Source organism: Dipodomys ordii, unplaced genomic scaffold (assembly GCF_000151885.1).
Source record: "Dipodomys ordii isolate 6190 unplaced genomic scaffold, Dord_2.0 Scaffold72, whole genome shotgun sequence".
NCBI lineage: Eukaryota > Metazoa > Chordata > Mammalia > Rodentia > Heteromyidae > Dipodomys > Dipodomys ordii.
Genome location: NW_012267288.1, coordinates 1,780,766 through 1,800,048, shown reverse-complemented (window position 1 = coordinate 1,800,048; position 19,283 = coordinate 1,780,766). Strand labels below are relative to the sequence as shown.

Sequence of the window (19,283 nt, the reverse complement as noted above, 5' to 3'; positions counted from 1 at the left end):
CCTGAGTTCAAACACTAGTACTCACATACACCCACATTCATAGATACACACACAGGCACATGCACACATACCAAGAATCACCAGTTCACCAGCCCAGTATTTCTGAATCTGACCTTATCTGAGATAAAATTCAGCAGGTTGTCAGAAAACAGCATTAGCAGTTGTCTCCAGACATATTTTTTTGTAAAATGGAATCCTGTGCTGACCATTTCAATAGCAGAATATATGGTTCTTGTTTTCCTTTGTTCTAACCTCTAAAATAATGCAGTGTTGCCTGTGTGAACCTATAAAACATATCTATGGCATACAGCCTTGGGCTTCATGTAGACTAATTAGTCAGACTAATAAGAGGCAAATCTGGAATCCCAGATTCCCATTAAGTGAGCCACTTTTCCTTTGATTCTAATGTAATACATGTAGATGCTCCCAATCTGAAATACCTTGAATTCCAAAAGTTGATTGCAGAACAATTACTCTTAGCTTAGCCTAGGCTGTTATTTTCATAATTAGACAGTGCAGTCATTTCCAGAAATGTGCCTCCAGTTTGGAGAATGAAAATTCCAGTTTTCAGGTATTTTTTCTACCTTTCTTTTCTTTTTCTCTTTCTTTCTTTCTTTCTTTCTTTCTTCCTTTCTTTCTTTCTTCCTTTCTTTCTTTCTTTCTTTCTCTCTTTGTTGTTGTTGGTGGTGGTGGTGGTGGTGGTCATGAGGCTAGAACTCTGGGCCTTGGTGCTCTTAGCTCAAGGCTAGCCCTCTACCACTTGAGCCACAACACCACTTCTGGCTTTCTGGTGGTTAATTGGAAATAAGAGGCTCACGGACTTTCCTGCCCCAGCTGGTTTTGAACCCCAATCCTCAGATCTCAGCCTCTTGAGTAGTAGGATTACAGGTGTGAGCCACCAATGCCCAGCTTTTTTCTTCCTTTCTACATCCAGATATCCAATACCAGGCCCTTCAACATCACTGGCACTATGTCAGCCAAAAGTATACACTTGGGATCACTTTTTCCTTCACTTCAGAGTTGTACTGTTTTTAAATGCACTTAAGATCCAAACTTTCTCTTAATAGAGTTTTCACTGCAATTGCCTATGGAGCCATGGCCATGGGAGAAACACTTGTTCTGGCCCCTGAGTATTCCAAAGCTAAATCCGGAGCTGCTCATCTATTTGCTTTGTTGGAAAAGAAACCAACGATAGACAGCTACAGTCAAAAAGGGAAAAAAACAGTAAGCAAAAATTTACTTTAAGTGTCCACTTACTAAAGGAAAATATTATTTATTAGCCTTGCAAAAGAAAGCTCTCAATAATATAAGGAGCTGAAAGTTTGTAGGAAAGACTTTCATATTGCTAAGACATTTCACATTAAAACACATGCTTTGCTGAGTGCACATGGCTCACAGCTATATTCCTAGCTACTCAGGAAGCTGAGATGTAAACATCGCAGTTTGAAGTCTGCCCAGACAGGAAAGTCTATGAAACTCTTATCTCCAATTAACCACCTAAAACTCAAAGTGAAGCTATGGTTCAAAATGGTAGAGTGCTAGGCTTGAGCAAAAAAAAAAAAAAACAAACAAACAAAAAAACCCTCCGGGACAGTGCCCAGGCCCTGAGCTCAAGCCCCATGACCAAAAGAAAAAAAAATTAGCATACTGAAATACATTTAGATAGCAGCAGTTTTAAGTTTTATTCTTAGATAAATATTTTCATATGATACAAAGAAATAATGTGACTTCAAACTTTTTGTGGACAATATATTTTCAGACAAAAAAAAGGAATGATATTTATTAAATTGACGCACAATTTGTCACAAATTCTTAAAAAATACGAACATTTAATGAGAAAGAATGAAGAATTAAATAATGACAAAACAAGCCTCTAAAAAATAGCTCATACATTAAGCATATATTTAATTTTTTAAACTTTCTTTTTTTTCTTTTTGTTTTTGTCAGTCATGGGGCTTGAAGTCTGGGCCTGGGCACTATCCCTGAGCTCTTCAGTTCAAGGCGAGCACTCTACCACTTGAGCCACAGCACCACTTTCAGTTTTCTGGTGGTTAATTGGAGGTAAGAGTCTCACAGACTTTCTTGCCAGGCTGGCTTTGAACTGTGATCCTCAGTTCTGCCTCCTGAGTAGCTAGGATTACAGGCATGAGCCACCCGCACCCTGCTTAATTTTTAAAACTTTCTAAGCCAAGCTCCAGTATCTCATGCCTGTAATCCTAGCTACTCAGGAGGCAGAACTGAGGATCACGGTTCAAAGTCAGTGTGGATAGATAAGTCCATGCAACTCTTATCTCCAATTAACCATGCAAAAAACAGAACTGGAACTGTGTCTCAAAGTGGTAGAGCACTAGCCTTGAGCAAAAGAGCTCAGGCACAGCATCCAAGCCCTGAGTTCAAGCCCACACCCAACAACAACAACAACAACCAAAACCCTCTCTAGACATTTAAAATGTTAAAGTAGAAATCATCATTAAGTATATATTTAAAGTTTACCTTTAAACTATGCTATTGCTAGAATTTTGATAATAGGTTCATATGTATATATGTATAACAGTTTAAAATAATACATAATACAGCAGAGCTGTGTAACTATTGAAAGGAATGTCCATTGTTAAAAGCAAATGAAAATATCATAAAATTACCAAAGACACATCACTGTCAAAATAAGATTTCATATTTGTCTGTGGGAGAGTAAAGGATGCAGTACAGTTCTTTTGTTTTTGGAGTGTGTGGGGGCGGGGTGCCAGTTCTGGAGCTTGAACTCAGGACTTGGGCATTGTTCGTGAGCTTTTGTGCTCCAAGTTAGCACTGAGTTACAGCTCAGTGTTTCTGACTTTTGATGGTTAATTTCCTGCCTGGGCTGGCTTTGAACCTCAGTCCTCAGATCTTAATCTCCTGAGTAGCTAGTATTATAGGCGTGAGCCTCCAGTGCCTAGCTTGCTACTGTTATTTCTTTCAAAAATTATGAGATGAATTTAGTATCTTAAAGATATGGCTTTTGGAAGTGTATGATCATATGGTTCAGTGGTACAGCACTTGCCCACCACCTTAAAGCCCTAGGTTTGATCCTCAGCCACATACACACACACACACACACACACACACACACACACACACGCAATTGGGGGCAAACAATAATTTTAAAAGTATCCCCCTAAAAAAAAAGTATCCCCCTAAAAAAATCTTATGAACCAAAAATATAAAGGGAAAGTTCATCTTCATGTAGCAGTTCTGGAAAGGTGTTTTGTTTTGCTTTTTCTCTAATGTCCTTGGTGTTGATAGGAATCATCAATCACAAAGAAAATTAAGACACAGACAAAACACTAAGCTTTTATGTAAGTGTCACTGCACAATAATCGTCAGTGAAAAATAAAGATAAATCACAATTCAGGCCACAGTGTACATTAACTATAAAATAACATGTATGCATATAGTTTTATGGGGACACAGGTGCTTCTGGATGAAGCAAAAAGATCTGTAAAATGCAAACCAATTTAAAAAAGAAACAAACAAACAAAAATATACTCATTCAGAGCAGCTAGTCAAACATCCAATCTGCAGATGGGCAGAATAGGTCCAATCTGCATGGGCAAATGGGAGAGAGTATTGCCTTCTGGGAGGCGTGGTAAAGCCCAGTGAAGATGACAAGAAATATGACTATAAAACACTAACAAAAATTATGAAAATGCACACTGAATAGACAGCTCTACAGAGATGAATGTGGCAGTTAAGAGTAAAATGGGGATTTTTAGAAAATACTTATTATGAGTTACAAACTTCCTAAGTCACCCTGCTAAACACAATCACCTTCCTTTCATAGCACACCTGCGAAGGGAACTTAGAGTTCCGAGAAGTCTCTTTCTTCTACCCGTGTCGCCCAGATGTCCTCATCCTGCGTGGCTTGTCCCTCTGCATTGAGAAAGGGAAGACCGTAGCATTTGTTGGGAGCAGCGGCTGTGGGAAAAGCACCTCAGTGCAGCTTCTGCAGAGATTTTATGACCCCGTGAGAGGAATTGTGGTGAGATGCTATTTGATGTGGTTAATGGTACCATTCTGAAACATTTGCTAGGACTTCAACATCCTTGGTGGTTTCAGAAGAACAAATAATGCACAAATAAAAAAATAAAAGCAAAAACAAAATTCACCAGGCGCCGGTGGCTCACGCCTATAATCCTAGCTACTCAGGTGGCTGAGATCAAAGAATATCAGTTCAAAGCCAGCCTGGGCAGAAAAGTCCATGAGACTCCTATCTCCAATTACCCACAAAAGCCAGATGTGGAGCTGTGGCTTAAGTGATAGAGAGATAGCCTTGAGCACAAAAGCTCAGGGACTTTACCCAGGATCAGACAGAGTTCAAGCCCCAGGACCAGCAAAAAAAATTTTTAAATAATAAAATAAATTGTAAAAACCCTCTATCCAAACTCTTAACCAGAAACACAAGTAGACCAATACAAAAATAATGAGCAGGATTTTGAAGCGTAAGACCCTAAAAGCCACTGAATTATTGAGAATGTGGCTGTAGGGAAGGTCCTCTACACCCTTATCAGGGCTCTTTATTCCGTTCTGCTTTAAGATAGAGGAAAGATTTCCTCCTCCGCCTCAGTTCTGGCCTCAGCTGTAGTTGATGGCCAGCTGAGATCTGAGGATATCCATTCAAAACCAGCTTGGATAAACAACTCCTGAAGACTTTTATTCTCCAATTAAAAGCTGGAAGTAAAGGTGTGGCTTAATGGGTAAAGTAACAGAAAGAAAAACACAAATGAGAGTGTAAGGCCGAGTGGCCAAGGCGGGGAGGGGGGTGACACTTTACATATGATTAAGAGTTTTTGTAATCAGTTGTATTAAATTGCACATCTTGATGTTCAAAACATGTAACCTGGGGCTGGGAAGGTGGCTCAGTGGTAGAGTGCTTGCCTTGCATGCATGAGGCCCTAGGTTCGATTCCTCAGTACCACATAAGCAGAAAAAGCTGGAAGTAATGCTGTGGCTCAAGTGGTAGAGCACTAGCCTTGAGCTAAAGAGCTGAGGGACAGCACCCAGGTCCAGAGTTCAGGCCCCACGACTGGCAAAAAAAAAAAGTAACCTCTTTCTCCTTTGAACACAAGGATTGTTTTCTTACCTGACACTTAAACCAACTATTCTTTATATATGTATATAAGTATTCTGTATTTCCATTTCCTTTTCCCCCATGAATTCTCTTCTCTTTCCCCTTTTCTCTCTGAACTCTTGCTCTTGCTCTCTTTCCTTTTTCTCTCTTTCCCTCATGCATATACAAATAATATTTCTCATCCTGCTTCCTTCCTATTAAAAAACAACCCGTAGGTCCCCAAAAAATAACAGATTATCACACTCATCCCCATTCTCCTATAAATTATTATTTGCAAGTCAGAATCATCCAATCATCCTGTGATCTAGGCAACATTCATCTATTTGCCTGGAGGTTAGCACATTCCCTCCTTGAAGTCCTCCAATAGCTAACAGAACCTGAACACATGCCCTCCACCCACAGGAGACAGTCATGGCCTCAATTACTCTCTGACTGCTTTGTCTTCAAGGGACTTTATTTTTCTGAACTTGTTTTTGAGTGCCTTTACTGTCTCCCTCTATCTGCTAGAATAGAAACTACAGAAACAGTGTCTTACCCTGTTCCATTGGTACCTAAAGAATCCCCAATCCAACCGGCATGTTCAGCAAATAAAAGGTGGACATTTTCATATGCCTATGTAGGGCTGGGAGTGTAACTCAGGGTAGAGCCCTCGCATGGCATGTGCAAGACCCTGGGTTCTATCCTCAGTACCATAAAAAAAATTTTTTTAGAAAAAAAAATTCAGTGAATCCCTACAACTCTGACACATTAGTATTTCCATATCAGTTTTCATCTAGTCGCCCACAGGCTTTAAAAAGGGTCTTGTTACACTTCTAGGACAGACTGATCTTTTCTATGTAGATTCAGGACAGAGCTCCAGAGTTTATTCCAGACTCTGGCAGCTCTCTGGAATATATTGCCATTTCTAGAAATGCCAGGTAAGTTCGGAGTCGGCATTTCAAATGAATTATGTGCTGTTTGCTTCTACACAGCGTGATTGATGAGCCTTCCTTGAGTAACACTTGCAATTTGAAATAGCTTGAATTCCTAACCTTCTTCTTATGATTTGTGTATGTTTGAAGGCAGTGAACAGTAACATGATACCGTTGTCAGATCTTAACATACCATTCTCATCCTGCTTCTGGCAGCTATTTGACGGCGTAGATGTAAGAGAATTGAATGTTCAATGGCTCCGTTCCCAAATAGCCACGGTTTCTCAGGAGCCCGTGCTCTTCAACTGCAGCATCGCCGAAAACATTGCCTACGGTGACAATAGCAGAGCTGTGCCTTTAGATGACATAAAAGAAGCTGCCAGTGCAGCAAATATTCACTCTTTCATTGAAGGTCTCCCTGAGGTAAGAAGACAGCTGGAATTTTGGAATTGTGACTCTGCCAAGTAAGCCTAAATACTTACTTAGCCTATGAGGTTGTTTTGTGTATTTCTTGGAAAAAATGATGATGATGATGATGATGATGATGATGATGATGACGATGATGATGATGATGATGATGTGGAGTGTGTGTGTGTGTGTGTGTGTGTGTGTGTGTGTGTGTGTGTGTGTGTGTGTGTGTGTGTGTGTGTGTGTGTGTGTGTGTGTGTGTGTATGTACTGGTACACTGGTACCAGAGCTTGAACTCAGGGCCTGTGTGCCATCCCTTAGCTTTTTTTTTTTTTTTTTTGCTCAAGACTGGCACTCTATCACTTGAGCCACGACTCTACTTCTGGCTTTTTTGCCAGAGAGATAAGATTCTCATGGAATTTCCTGCCTGGAATGGCTTGGAACTGTGATCCTCAGATCTTAGCCTCCTGAGCAGCTAGCATTACAAGTTGAGCCACTGGCACCCAGTGGATACAATCTATTGATAGCCAGCATTTCACATAAACTTAATTGCAAAAAAAATAAAATCTTCTTTTGACTATTTTTTCCAATAAGGTGCATTGTTTGTTAGTTTGTGCCAGTACTGGGGCTTCAACTCAGGGCCTCACACTCTTTCTTGGCTTTTTTTGTTTTTGTCCATTGTGGGGCCTGAACTCTGGGCCTGGACAATGTCCCTCAGCATTTCAGCTCAAAACTAGCACTCTACCACTTGAGCCACAGTGCCACTTCCAGCTTTTTCTGCTTATGTGGTACTAAAGAATCTAACCCAGGGCCTCATGCATGTAAGGCAAGCGCCTTCCCAGTCCTTCTGCTTGGCTTTTTGCTCAAGGCTGGTATCCTACCACTTATGGCTTTTTGTTGGAGAATTAGAGATTAGAGTCAGATTTGTCTGCCTGGGTTGGCCTCTAACCACAATCCTCAGATCTCAGCCTCCTCAGTAGCTAACTAGCATGAGCCACATGTGCCTGGCTTGCATTTGTATTTAGTACACTTGATTAACTTTCATGTCCAGACTCAGCTTCTCTCCATCGGCACTCTGCCTGGTGCACACACCACCCTGAGCCTATTCTTGTCCACATCTGTAGCCATGTACACAGTTGCCTTCCCGATTCTTCCCCCTTATAACTCTTCTACCTCTAGCAAGATCATTAAAAATGTAAAAGACGTTTAAAACTTATGCTGCTTCCAGGATATTTTTCTGCACTTAGAATAGCGAGAAGACTCCTCCATGGCTGTCGAGGCCTGTGCTCTGGCCCGCTGCCTCTCCAGCTCCGGATTCCCCTGCACTACCTGCAGCAGCATGCTAATCTCTTTCTGCCTCATGAACATGCCAACTAGTTCTCAACCTCAGCACATTTGCCTTGGCTGCTCTGCCTTGCCTCCTTTTCTCTGGATTTTTGCACAGCCAGATCCTTATCTTTCAAGCCTTTTTAAAGGGCACCTGTGCTGAGGCCTAACCTGGACACCCACCCTATCCCACACTTCTTCCCCCTATCCCCTGTCATGTTGTCCTGAGGATATGGTTACAGTCTGAAATTTTCCTGAGTGTTTATCTCCTTGTTTATTGTCTCCTCTCTCCACTAATGTGTAAGTTCCTAAATGTCTATGATGTGGCTGTTACAGGGATACAAAAATCTCAGAAGTGTATATATATATATATATATATATATATATATATATATATATATACACACACACACATATATACATATATATGTATATATATTTTATATATATGTGTGTGTGTGTGTGTGTGTGTGTGTGTGTGTGTATGTGTGTGTGAACTGTACACCAGCCTTTAGCATAGCAATGCACAGATCGGGGTAATTGTAACTTTAAGTGCTTATAACATCTGACTTTTTTTGTTGTTGTTGGTTGTGGCACCTGAACTCTGGGCCTGGGCACTGTCCCTCAGCTCTTCAGCTCAAAGCTAGCACTCTAGCACTTGAGCCACATCGCCACTTCCGGCTTTTTCTACTTATGTGGTGCCGCGGGGAGCTGAACCCAGGGGCTTGTGCATGTGAGACAAGCGCTCTATACCACTGAGCCACCTTCCCAGCCCCACACTGACTTTTTATAGCTACATACACAAACATGTAAAATAAAAATAAAAATACCTGCTCTAGAAACAAATGTTTATTTTGTGATTTTTTTGGTAATAATTTTCTAACACTTTTTAAAAGGAAATACAAATTGTGCACTGTTGGCTTATGCTTGTAATCTTAGCTATTTAGGAGCCTAAAATCTGAGAATTGTGTTTTGAAGCAGATTGGGAAGAAAAAATCTGAGATATCTTATCTCCAACCTTATCTCCAACCAAAACCAGACTGCAGATATAGCTCAGGTGGCAGAATGCCAGCAAGTTTCAAGCCTCAAATTTGAATCCTGATACAGAAAGAAAGAAAAAGGAAGGAAGGATGGAAGGAAGGAAGGAAGGAAGGAAGGAAGGAAGGAAGGAAGGAAGGAAGGGAGAAAGAAAAAGAGAGAAAGGGAGAGAGGGAGGAGAGAAGGAGAGAAGGAGGGAGGGAGGGAGGGAGGGAGGGAAAGAGTGAACAATCAATGTAATTAATCTACGCCCTTTTCTTTGGGAGAGGCTACCAAACTGACTTAACATTTACATCACTCCTCACCATGCCCTCAATGGTGACACATAGAAACAGGCTTTGAACCCAATTTGCCTCTCAGTCTAGTAAGATCCTGCAGTACAAACGCTACTAGACTGATACTGTATTTCTTATAAATACTGTGACCCTGTAATTGTCTTTCAATGGCAAGTTCTCTTTTAACCAAGCTATTCACTGTGTTGGTGATTTGTCAGATTGCTATCTGCACCATCCTTATAGTTTATTTTAGTTTAAGGATGGTAAAATGCTAACCATTTTATTTTTGTACTGCTTGACTTGTATTCTTAAATTTCTTCCTTTTCCTTCTTTTCACTGCACCTTTTCTCTAGTTTATGCAAAACTATACATTCCAAAGATTTATTGTTCTTTTCACAATAGACCTTGAGAACTAAAATGTTACTTCCTTAGAAATTAAAAACCATCAAGCAAAACCCAGTTCCTTAGTGTTTTTTATTTTAATTTTAATTTATCTTCAGATTATTGTTTCCCAAAATAAAACTGTAAGAAAATCTTGTGCCAAAATTAAAATTCATTTCTAAAGTAAAACAAAATCAAACCAGATGTCAGGGCTCACACCTGTAATCCTAACTATTCAGGAAGCTGAGAGTTTAGGTGTGAGCATTGTGGCACAGTCCAGTAATCACAACTACTCAGTAGATAGAGATCTAGAACACCTTAGGGGCAGAAAGTTAGCAAGACTTCATTTCAGTTAAAAGCCAGGCATGGTAATGTAAACCTAAGAGCCCAGCTTCATATGGTGCTGTAACTGTGCTCTGAGACCAGCACTGGACAAAAAAAGCAGTCAATATCTATGAAGCACAAACTCCATGTCATTATCTACATTTACTTTTTTTTTTTTGTCAACCATGGGTCTTGAACTCTGGGCCTGGGCACTTTGTCCCTCAGCTCTTCAGCTCAAGGCAAGTGCTCTACCACTTGAGCCACAGTGCCACTTCTGGTTTTCCAGTAGTTTATTGTAGATCAGAGTCTCACCGACTTTCCTGCCCAGGCTGGCTCCGAACCACGATCCTCAGATCTCTGCCTCCTAAGTAGCTAGGATTACAGGTGTGAGCCACCGGCACCTGGCTTTGAAAATACGTTGAATTATCTTAACCTGAACAAAGATGGTAAGATCACTTAATGGAAAAGGATGTGTGTTTACTGGAAACTTTTTCTTGCCTGTTATTTGTTTTTTCCTTGGGCTTATTTCATTTGAAAATAAAAAGTCCCTTATGGAAGGAAGCACAATGCAAAGGCCTTTGGTGTGGGATCAGACTCAACATGCAAATGAAATGGAAGTGTTTACTGCTCATTGCCATTTATTTGTAGCAAAGGCCAAGAACAGATTGCAGCCCTTGTTGGGACACAAATTTTTAAGAGTAGCAAAATCTGAAATATTTAAGTGGTTCTTATCTACAATTACCATGCTAATTTAAATAACCAGGCCTCGCTTTCTTAATTGCATGTTCCATAATAGAAATACAACACCCAAGTTGGACTGAAAGGAGCACAGCTTTCTGGCGGCCAGAAACAAAGACTGGCTATTGCAAGGGCTCTTCTCCGAAAGCCAAAAATTTTACTCTTGGATGAGGCCACTTCCGCCCTTGATAATGAGAATGAAAAGGTAACACCTCCTTCTTTCCTCTCCAGTGCAAAACCAATAGCAGCAGGTGGATCATGGAAGACCAAGGTCAGTGTTGGGGTGTGGGGGAAGTCTGGGAAGAATTATGGTTATAGGGTCACCAATGCCAATGAAAGCTTTGTGCTAAACGCCCATGGGTATAATCCCAGCTACTTTGGATGCTGAGATCTGAGGATTACAATTAGAAATCAGCCCAGGAAGGAAAATCCATGAGACTACGATCTCCAATTAACCAAAAAAAAAACAGAAAGAGAGCTGTGGCTCAAGTAGCAGAGTGTTAGCCTTGAATAAAAAAGCTTACGGACAGGAACCAGGCCCTAAGTTTAAAACCCAGTTTACGCACACGAGAAAAGGAAGGAAGGAAGGAAGTTAGGAAGGAAGGAAGGAAGGAAGGAAGGAAGGAAGGAAGGAAGGAAGGCAGGCAGGCAGGAAGGAAGGCAGGCAGGCAGGCAGGCAGGCAAGCTTTGTCTTTCAGAACAGGTCATTTGGTGGCAAGAAGGGGAACAAGTTGGGCATCAAATTTTCTACAAAGACTTTCTCACTTGTGTTTGTCTCATCAAAACAGGCTCAATTCTAGAAATGTTTCTCTAGTCAAGGAAAAAGTCTAGAAAGTTTTCTCTATTTTATTATTATTTCAGTGATGTCAAACAAATTAATAAAGCAATTCTACACATACAGAGCATAATCGGTACTGCAATATTCTACCCTCTCAAGATTTAGTGTGCTTGGTGCAGGAATCAAGAAAGCCAAGGAATATATGACAATGTTCCTTCCAAGGACCCTTGTTTTTGTTGTTGTTGTTGTTGTTATTGTTGTTTGGGGGGGGTGTCACAGGGCTTGAACACAAGACCTGGGTGCTATCCCTGAGCTCTTTTTGCTCCATCACTTTGAGCTATAGCTTCATGCCCAGTTTTGAGTTGGTTAAGTAGATATGAGAGTCTCACAGACTTTCTGCCCCAGCTGGCTTTGAATCAATCCTCAGATCTTAGCCTCCTGAGTACCTAGGATTACAGGCATGAGCCACCAGCACCCAACTCCAAGGACTCTTTTTGATGACTTCTTTTGCTATGTCCTTCTCTAGTAGTCTCTTTGCTATAAGAGACACTCTTTAGTAAATGAACATTGGTTAAATAAATGATCATCATTAACAATTATCAAAGTCATTACATGATCTTATCTCAATTCTCACACCAACTCTTTTTGATAGGATGTCCATTGTGTAGACCAACACTTTAAGGTGTACAAAGACTAAGTAACTTCACAATATTGTAACTGAGGGTGTCTGACATAAAAGCCACACTCATTGCTATTTGTGAGGTTTGAACTCAGGGCCTCAAACTCTTGCTGGTATTTTTGCTCAAGGCTGGTACTTTACCACTTGAGCCATACCCCACTTCTGGTTTTTGCTCATTCATTGGAGATAAGAATCTCAGATTTTTCTGCCCAGGCTGTTTTAGAACCATAATCTTCATCTGTCAGTTACGTGCTTTTCATGTTTATTCATTGTCACAAGTGCTTCTCTAACTGAATGTCTTACCATATCTAGAATGACTTTTCTAGGTTTCTGTTGAGTAGGGTGAACATTTTTTTACAGAGTAAGACAATTTCTCTGTGAATAAGCTGAGAATGTTATTAGATTACCCAAACTGACTTGATTTAGGCAGGCCTCTTCACATCTAACCCAGCCTGGACATCATGGGCTCCTTTTCTCTTCCAGGTGGTTCAGCAGGCTCTTGATAAAGCCAGGAAAGGGAGGACGTGCCTAGTGGTGGCTCACAGACTCTCTACCATACAGAATGCCGATCTCATCGTGGTTATGCACAATGGAAAGATAAAAGAACAGGGAACTCACCAGGAGCTACTAAGAAATCGTGATATGTATTTCAAATTAGTAAATGCACAGTCAGTGCGCTGACACTCTGAGTTCACACGGCTTTCGTGCAAAGACAGAGCATTTAGTAATTCTTTGGCCACTTTGATCTATTTTACTACACGTATCTATACTTAGAATCATGCTGCTCAAGGGCAGACATGTTCTGTCCACACAGATTCTTAAAAGGAAACAAAAACTTTGCTAGATTCACATGAGCGAGATAATGCCTGTATCCTTCATTTTATGTGTCCTAACGTATTTGGCTTGTAAATCAGTTTGCTGCACAGCAAATGTGTTTCCCCATCAACTTCTGCTATAAAATTAGAAATATGTGCTCGGGGGGGGTACATTACCCAGTGAAGTGAGCTGAAATGCTTTAGCAGAAAGCAAGATGTAGCTGGGCCTGTGGCATGGCAGAGAGGAGGGCTGGAATATTCAATGTAGTACTCTGGGGCTGGTCAGCACACTGTGTGCTCATTCCACTCTCTAGATCCCAGGCTGTGCACACAGTCTCTCGCTTCACATTTCTCAACAAACATCCGCATTTCCCAAAATTCCATTGTATCCTTTCATGGGGGTGGGGGGCGGTGAGTATTACTATATACAATTTCTGGTAGAGTTAGGTAACTACATTCTTTTTCACCACCAAGTGAAAATGTCTCATGTGGTCGATCCTGAGGGCTCCAATACTCCAAGTTTGGGGCCAGCAGAATAAAGCACAGGCCTCTCTGTATATGGACATGTATCACATTTACTTAAATAAATTGTTCGTGGAAATGTATTGTTGGTGGAAATTGTAAATGTCTTCCTTGTTTATTAATCAAATAAACTTGTGTAAACTTTTAGGTACTTTATTTTATGTACTAATATATGACGTAAGTTTTTATTTTCTTTCCTTCCTTCCTTCCTTCCATTTTTTCTTTCTTTCTTTTTTCATTCTTTCTTTCATTCTTTTGTTCTTTCTTTCTTTCTTTCTTTTTTGTGCCAGTAATGGGGCATAAACTTGGGGCCTGGTACTCTTGCTCAGCTCTGTAATGGCAGATATTAATATTGCTTTAAAGAAGTGGCACTAGGGGCTGGGAAGGTGGCTCAGTGGTAGAGCGCTTGCCTTGCATGCCTGAAGCCCTGGGTTCGATTCCTCAGCACCACATAAGCAAAAAGAAAAAAGCCGCAAGTGGCGCTGTGGCTCAAGTGGTAGAGCGCTAGCCTTGAGCTGAAGAGCTGAGGGACAGCACCCAGGCCCAGAGTTCAGGCCCCACAACCGGACCCAAAAAAAAAAAAGTGGCACTATATGCTTTTTATTAGGCTACTCAGGAGGTTGGAGTAGAAGGATCAAGAGTTTAAGAGTTCAAGTTCAGGCTGCTACATAGTGGGTTCAAGATTAGCTGAGGCAACTTGACATGTTCCAAAAATATTCTTTTGAAAAGGCCGTGGGGCCGGGTGCTGGTGGCTCACACCTGTAATGCTAGCTACTCAGAAGGCTGAAATCTGAGGTTCAGAGTTAAAAGCCTGCCCAGGCAGGAAAGCACATGAGACTCTTACCTCCAGTTAACCACCAGAAAACTGGAAGTTGAGCTGTGGCTTAAAGTGGTAGAGCATTAGCCTTCAGCAGAAAGAACTCAGGGACACTGCCCAGGCCCTGAGTCCAAGCCCCACAACCAACCATCATACATACATACATACATGCACATACATACATACATACATAAAATGAAAAAGAAAAGAAAAGGGATGTGGATGTAATTGTGATCGAGCTTGCTGGGTTCGATCTCCAGTATCACCAAAATAAAGAATAACACTGAAGCTTGAGGAAATTAAGTAACCTGTTAAACTGGAACTGAGATGCAATCCTTTGTCTTTGTAATTCTAAAGCCTAGAGCCTTGATAGAAGCACCAAAGACTTTGTCCACAATGTATTGAGGCAAAATGGTTGGTGTCATTATAGATGACCCTGTCATCCATAGCTGAAGTCCATAGCTGAAGTAAATCAAACTTTTGCCATCCTTACATAGTGCAATGAAATGAACTGGCCATGCTCTAAAATATTCCTTATGTCCACATCCTTGGATCAAGGTTGAATTCAGATGAAGGGATAAAATCTATATGAGATGTGTTTTCTTTTAGTATTACATGTAATAGTGTTGTAGATTCAGACACATGCGTGAACAAAATTATGGAATTCTAGAAAAGAAAAATGCAGAGCAAGCAAGGTGCACTTCTTAAGTGAAAGCAAAATACTTATGTTTTATGTAATGTCTGGGAAAATACTTTGAAAAGCATCAGAAATGCACTGTAATTCATTGAGCATGATTTCTTAATTTTCAAGATTTGGTTTAATCCTACTAAAATGTTTTCTTTTAAAATGGTATGAAGATCCATTCAAAGAATTTTTTTAGTTACTGGATTTTTTTTTAGCTTCAGAAAAGCTGAAAACAGATGATTGAGCATTTAAAACTATAAATGAGTGAGTTATTCAACTGATGGAAAGAATGGTCTAGTAACCAGATCCATGTTTCCATAAATGTAAATGCTGGAATGCTATTATTTATAAGCCAAGTGAAATTGCTATTGAATGGAGGTATTCTATTGAATCCTCAGTGTCACTCTATTGAAGTAATATAATATATGGCTAGAGTAGTTCCTGCCCAGTGTTGAAAGTCAGAAGAGATTGTTGTTGAAGTTAAATTACCAGAGCATTGAATAGTGAAGCAACAAGACAGAAAGATGAAAGGGGAAAAGGAAGGAAAAAAGATGGAGGGAACCTAAATCATTCATATAATAAGGAAGGTAATAAATACTTTTAACAGTCAATTTTGAGCTGAAAGGAAAATTTATTCCATCATTAAATTCTCAGAATATCTGAAAAAGTGATTAGTTTTTTAAATGTCCCAGTTTCGACAGAATTACACCTTAACTACACTAAGTTCACAAATTCATTAAATCTTCAATCTCCCAGAGAGTTAAGTCCCCTGAGAAGAGAGGACTTAATGAATGACAAATTATCCAAAACAAGAGACGCTTCACTCTCACACGATAGTACATCTAGGAGGTCAAAGGAAAACAGGATGGTAGGGAGGCGGCACAGAGACTGGGCATGGTCAGCACGGTCCTCAGAATGAGGAGGGACAAAGCCTCACAGAAAAGGCAACCTGCTGATTGATAACCTGGGAAATCCATGGATATACTGAAATGTGCCAGAAGAATTATAAAATGGAATTTCTAGAGCACTGTGTAGTAACAATCAAGTCAATATTACAAACTAAGCTAGAATGATTACAATGAGTTTGCATGCATTAAGCATGCTATCGTTCAGCTTCAACAAGTGGTCGGGCCTTACAAGCATTAGCTTACCATTCATGTCTTACCAAACTGGAATAGTGAGGCTCAGAATAACTAAGGAAGCAAGCAGGGCATGGGCAGCTCACACCTGTGATCCTAGCTTCTCAGGAGGCTGAGGCTTGAGGATCTATGTTCAAAGCCAGCCCAGATAGGAAAGTCTGTGAAACTCTTATCTCCAATTAAACACCAAAAAAAGCCTGAAGTGACGCTATGGTTCAAGTGTAGAGCACTAGCCTTGAACACAAAAGCTCAGGACAATGTCTAGGGTTTGATTGCAAGCCCCAAGACCAGCACCAAAAAATAATAATTAGTAATACTAATAATGATTATAACTTAAGGAGGATTCCCCAGGTCAAACACCAAGAGAGTGACAGAAGAGAATTCCATCGAGAAATCTCACCGAAATCCACTCACCTGACCATTAGCATTAGGTTGAAAAAAATACAAAGCTAATTAGATAACATTTTGACATGAGATTGCATGATTTTTTTCTTCACATTCACTCTCTGAAAAGATTCTCATACATACCCCAGATATAAATTGGTAGAGATGGAAATAGAGTAGCCCCAGCAATAGTACATTGATTACAAATTTCCAGTCTTCTCTACCTTGGACTGACACTTGTAGGGGGAGATGAGACCTCTCATAGATGAACATAGATTATCAGGGTTTTTATCATAACTATTTGTTTTTTCATTTTCTTTGTGGTTGTCCTGGGGTTTGAATTCAGAGCCTGGGCACTGTCCCTGAGGTTCTTTTGCTGAAGGTTAACACTTGAGCCATACCTCCACTTTTGGCTTTTTTTGGTGCTTTTTTATTTAGAGAGACAACATTCTCATAGACTTCCCTGCCCAATCTGGCTTTGAACCTGGATCCTCAGATCTCAGCCTCCTTAGCAGCTAGGATTACAAGCATAAGCCACCAGCTCCCATGTATCATGGCTCTTTTGTTCCTTCTCTAACCCTTTGCATCATTCCTCTTTGCTTGAGATCAAAAAGGACTTGATAACTATATCATTTACAATGTTATAACAGAATACAAAGAAAATAGTAGCCATACCTGCATTGGCTGAAGCATCCACTAAGGAAGAGTTATCCAACATGATTTAGGAATGCTTGAGTCTACTAAGGCTCATGTTTTTGTCAATGACTTTCCAAATATTCTCAAATAAATCGTGTCTCAAAGTTTGGAGCAGAGGCAGTGGCAGAGCATTTCTTTACCATGTGGAAGTCCCTGGACTCAGTCCTCAGCGTTGCAATCAATCAATCACTCAATCAATCTGAATAAATTTTAAAAATTACTGCCTCAAGTAATTTTTTGTTTTTTTGTCAGTGGTGAGGCTTGAACTCTGGGCCTGAGCATTGTCCCTGAACTCTTCAGCTCAAGGCAAGAGCTCTACCACTTGAGTCACAGCGCCACTTCCAGTTTTCTGGTGGTTAATTGGAGATAAAAGTCTCACGGACTTTCCTGCCCAGGCTGGCTTTGAACCATGATCCTCAGATCTCAGCCTCCTGAGTAGCTAGGATTACAGGCATGAGCCATTGGTACCTGGCTGACTCAAATACTTTTAAATAGCTTTAAGTTCTCAATGGCTTTAAAACTGGAGTGTTCAGTGATGAGCTATACAATTTTCTTCATCTCCAGATAGTGGGAAAAGTCCTAATGGCATTAACCTGGACACCATCTAATCACTGGTAAATTATATCATAAATAGAGCATAGCCTGAGCTAGCCAGAGAAATCACAATATTTTGGTTACATACTTTTGCAATCAATGGGAGTGACAATACCACATCCCACACCTCTTAGCTTTTCTCTAATAGTATCTGCCAGTACTAGGATTCAAACTCAAGGCCTGTCATATAAAGTTAAAACAAGCAAGACTTGTCACTTTTCTAAGTCTACTTAGTACTGTTAATTGAGATTTTTTGTTTGTTTGTTATGCACCCTGTGGTACTCTACAAATGGAACCATGATTCCAATCTGACTTTTTGCTGGTTAATTGGAGATGGAATCTAATAGACTTTTTCTGCCTGAGCTGGCTTTGAACCTCAATCCTACAGCTCTTAGCCTCCTGATTACAAGTGTCAGATACTAGCAACCAGCTATAGCAGAACATTTAAATTTACCTAATAATCAAGTGACTTTAATAAACACAAACTAAACTAATCTTTTTATATAGCCTTTGTAGTTTTTGTTCTTATTTTCAGTGTTGTTACTGGGGCTTGAACTCAACATGTGCACTGTCAGCTTTTTGGCTCAAAGCTCACACTCCGCTACTTGAGCCAGTTGGAAATGAGTCTCACAGACTTTTTTGCTCAGGCTGGCTGAACTCAGATCTCAGCTTCCTCAGTAGTTTTCTGAGTAGCTAAAATTATAGGCATAAGCCACCAGGGCCTGACCTAATAGTTTTAAATTAAAATAGATGGCATTTAATTCTGGGTAACTGCATGTATACTCAGCAACAGTTTAAGTTATTTTGACAATTTTAAAAATTATAAAACCTATAGTCCCTACATATTGCTAAAATGCTTTACAGTTGGGGTGATTTTTTTTTCTTCAACTGATGACTTTTTTTTAAAGAAGATTAGAAATGTTTTCCTGTTTAACCATTATAAATAACTTCTCAAATTATGATTGTGAGTCATCATCATGCTCTAGGCTTATTTTTAACAAGCCAACTAAATCTTTTTTTTTTTTTTTTTTTCGGCTGTGGGGCTTGAACTCTGGGCCTGGGCGCTGTCCCTCAGCTCTTCAGCTCAAGGCGAGCGCTCTACCATTTGAGCTACAGCACCACTTCCGGTTTTCTGGTGGTTTATTGGAAATAGGAGTCTCACGGTCTCTAGTGCCCAGGCTGGCTTTGAACCACGATCCTCAGATCTCAGCCTCCTGAGTAGCTAGGATTACAGGCGTGAGCCACCAGCGCCCGGCTAAGCCAACTAAATCTTAACCCAAATAAACACTCAGTATTTGTTGATTTGATTTTCTCTTCTGAATAAAAATGATTAGATCATTTCAAACATCACTATAGGATACTTGTCTCTGCTACATTAGACGTTGTATTGATATCCAATTCATGTACCTTCAACGTTCATCTTTCCTTTCCCCTTCCCAAAAACAAATGGCTCTGTGTAAGTGTGTGTGTGTGTGTGTGTGTGTGTATGCCATTACTAGGGCTTGAACTCAGGGCCTGGTTACTGTCCCTTAGCTTTTTTACTCAAGGCCAGCACTCTCTACCACTTGAGCCACAGCACTTCTGGCTTTGGTGATTTATAGATAATCATCTTGCTGTTTGCTGCTTGCTGTTTGCTCCTTGCCCTTGCTGGCTTTAATCAATGATT

General features: G+C 40.3%; 1 protein-coding gene across 1 annotated transcript in view; it reads left to right on the top strand.

The window, feature by feature from the left end:
• Window positions 1-12,646, top strand: part of Abcb5 (ATP-binding cassette, sub-family B (MDR/TAP), member 5) — a 77,504-nt gene extending 64,858 nt beyond the window's left edge. Inside the window, exons 22-26 of the mRNA XM_013023984.1 lie at window positions 1,068-1,224; window positions 3,821-4,018; window positions 6,235-6,441; window positions 10,567-10,713; window positions 12,449-12,646. Of these exons, the coding sequence (XP_012879438.1) occupies window positions 1,068-1,224; window positions 3,821-4,018; window positions 6,235-6,441; window positions 10,567-10,713; window positions 12,449-12,646 (907 nt within the window). The remainder of the gene's footprint in view (window positions 1-1,067; window positions 1,225-3,820; window positions 4,019-6,234; window positions 6,442-10,566; window positions 10,714-12,448) is intronic.
• The last annotated feature ends 6,637 nt before the right edge of the window (window positions 12,647-19,283 follow it).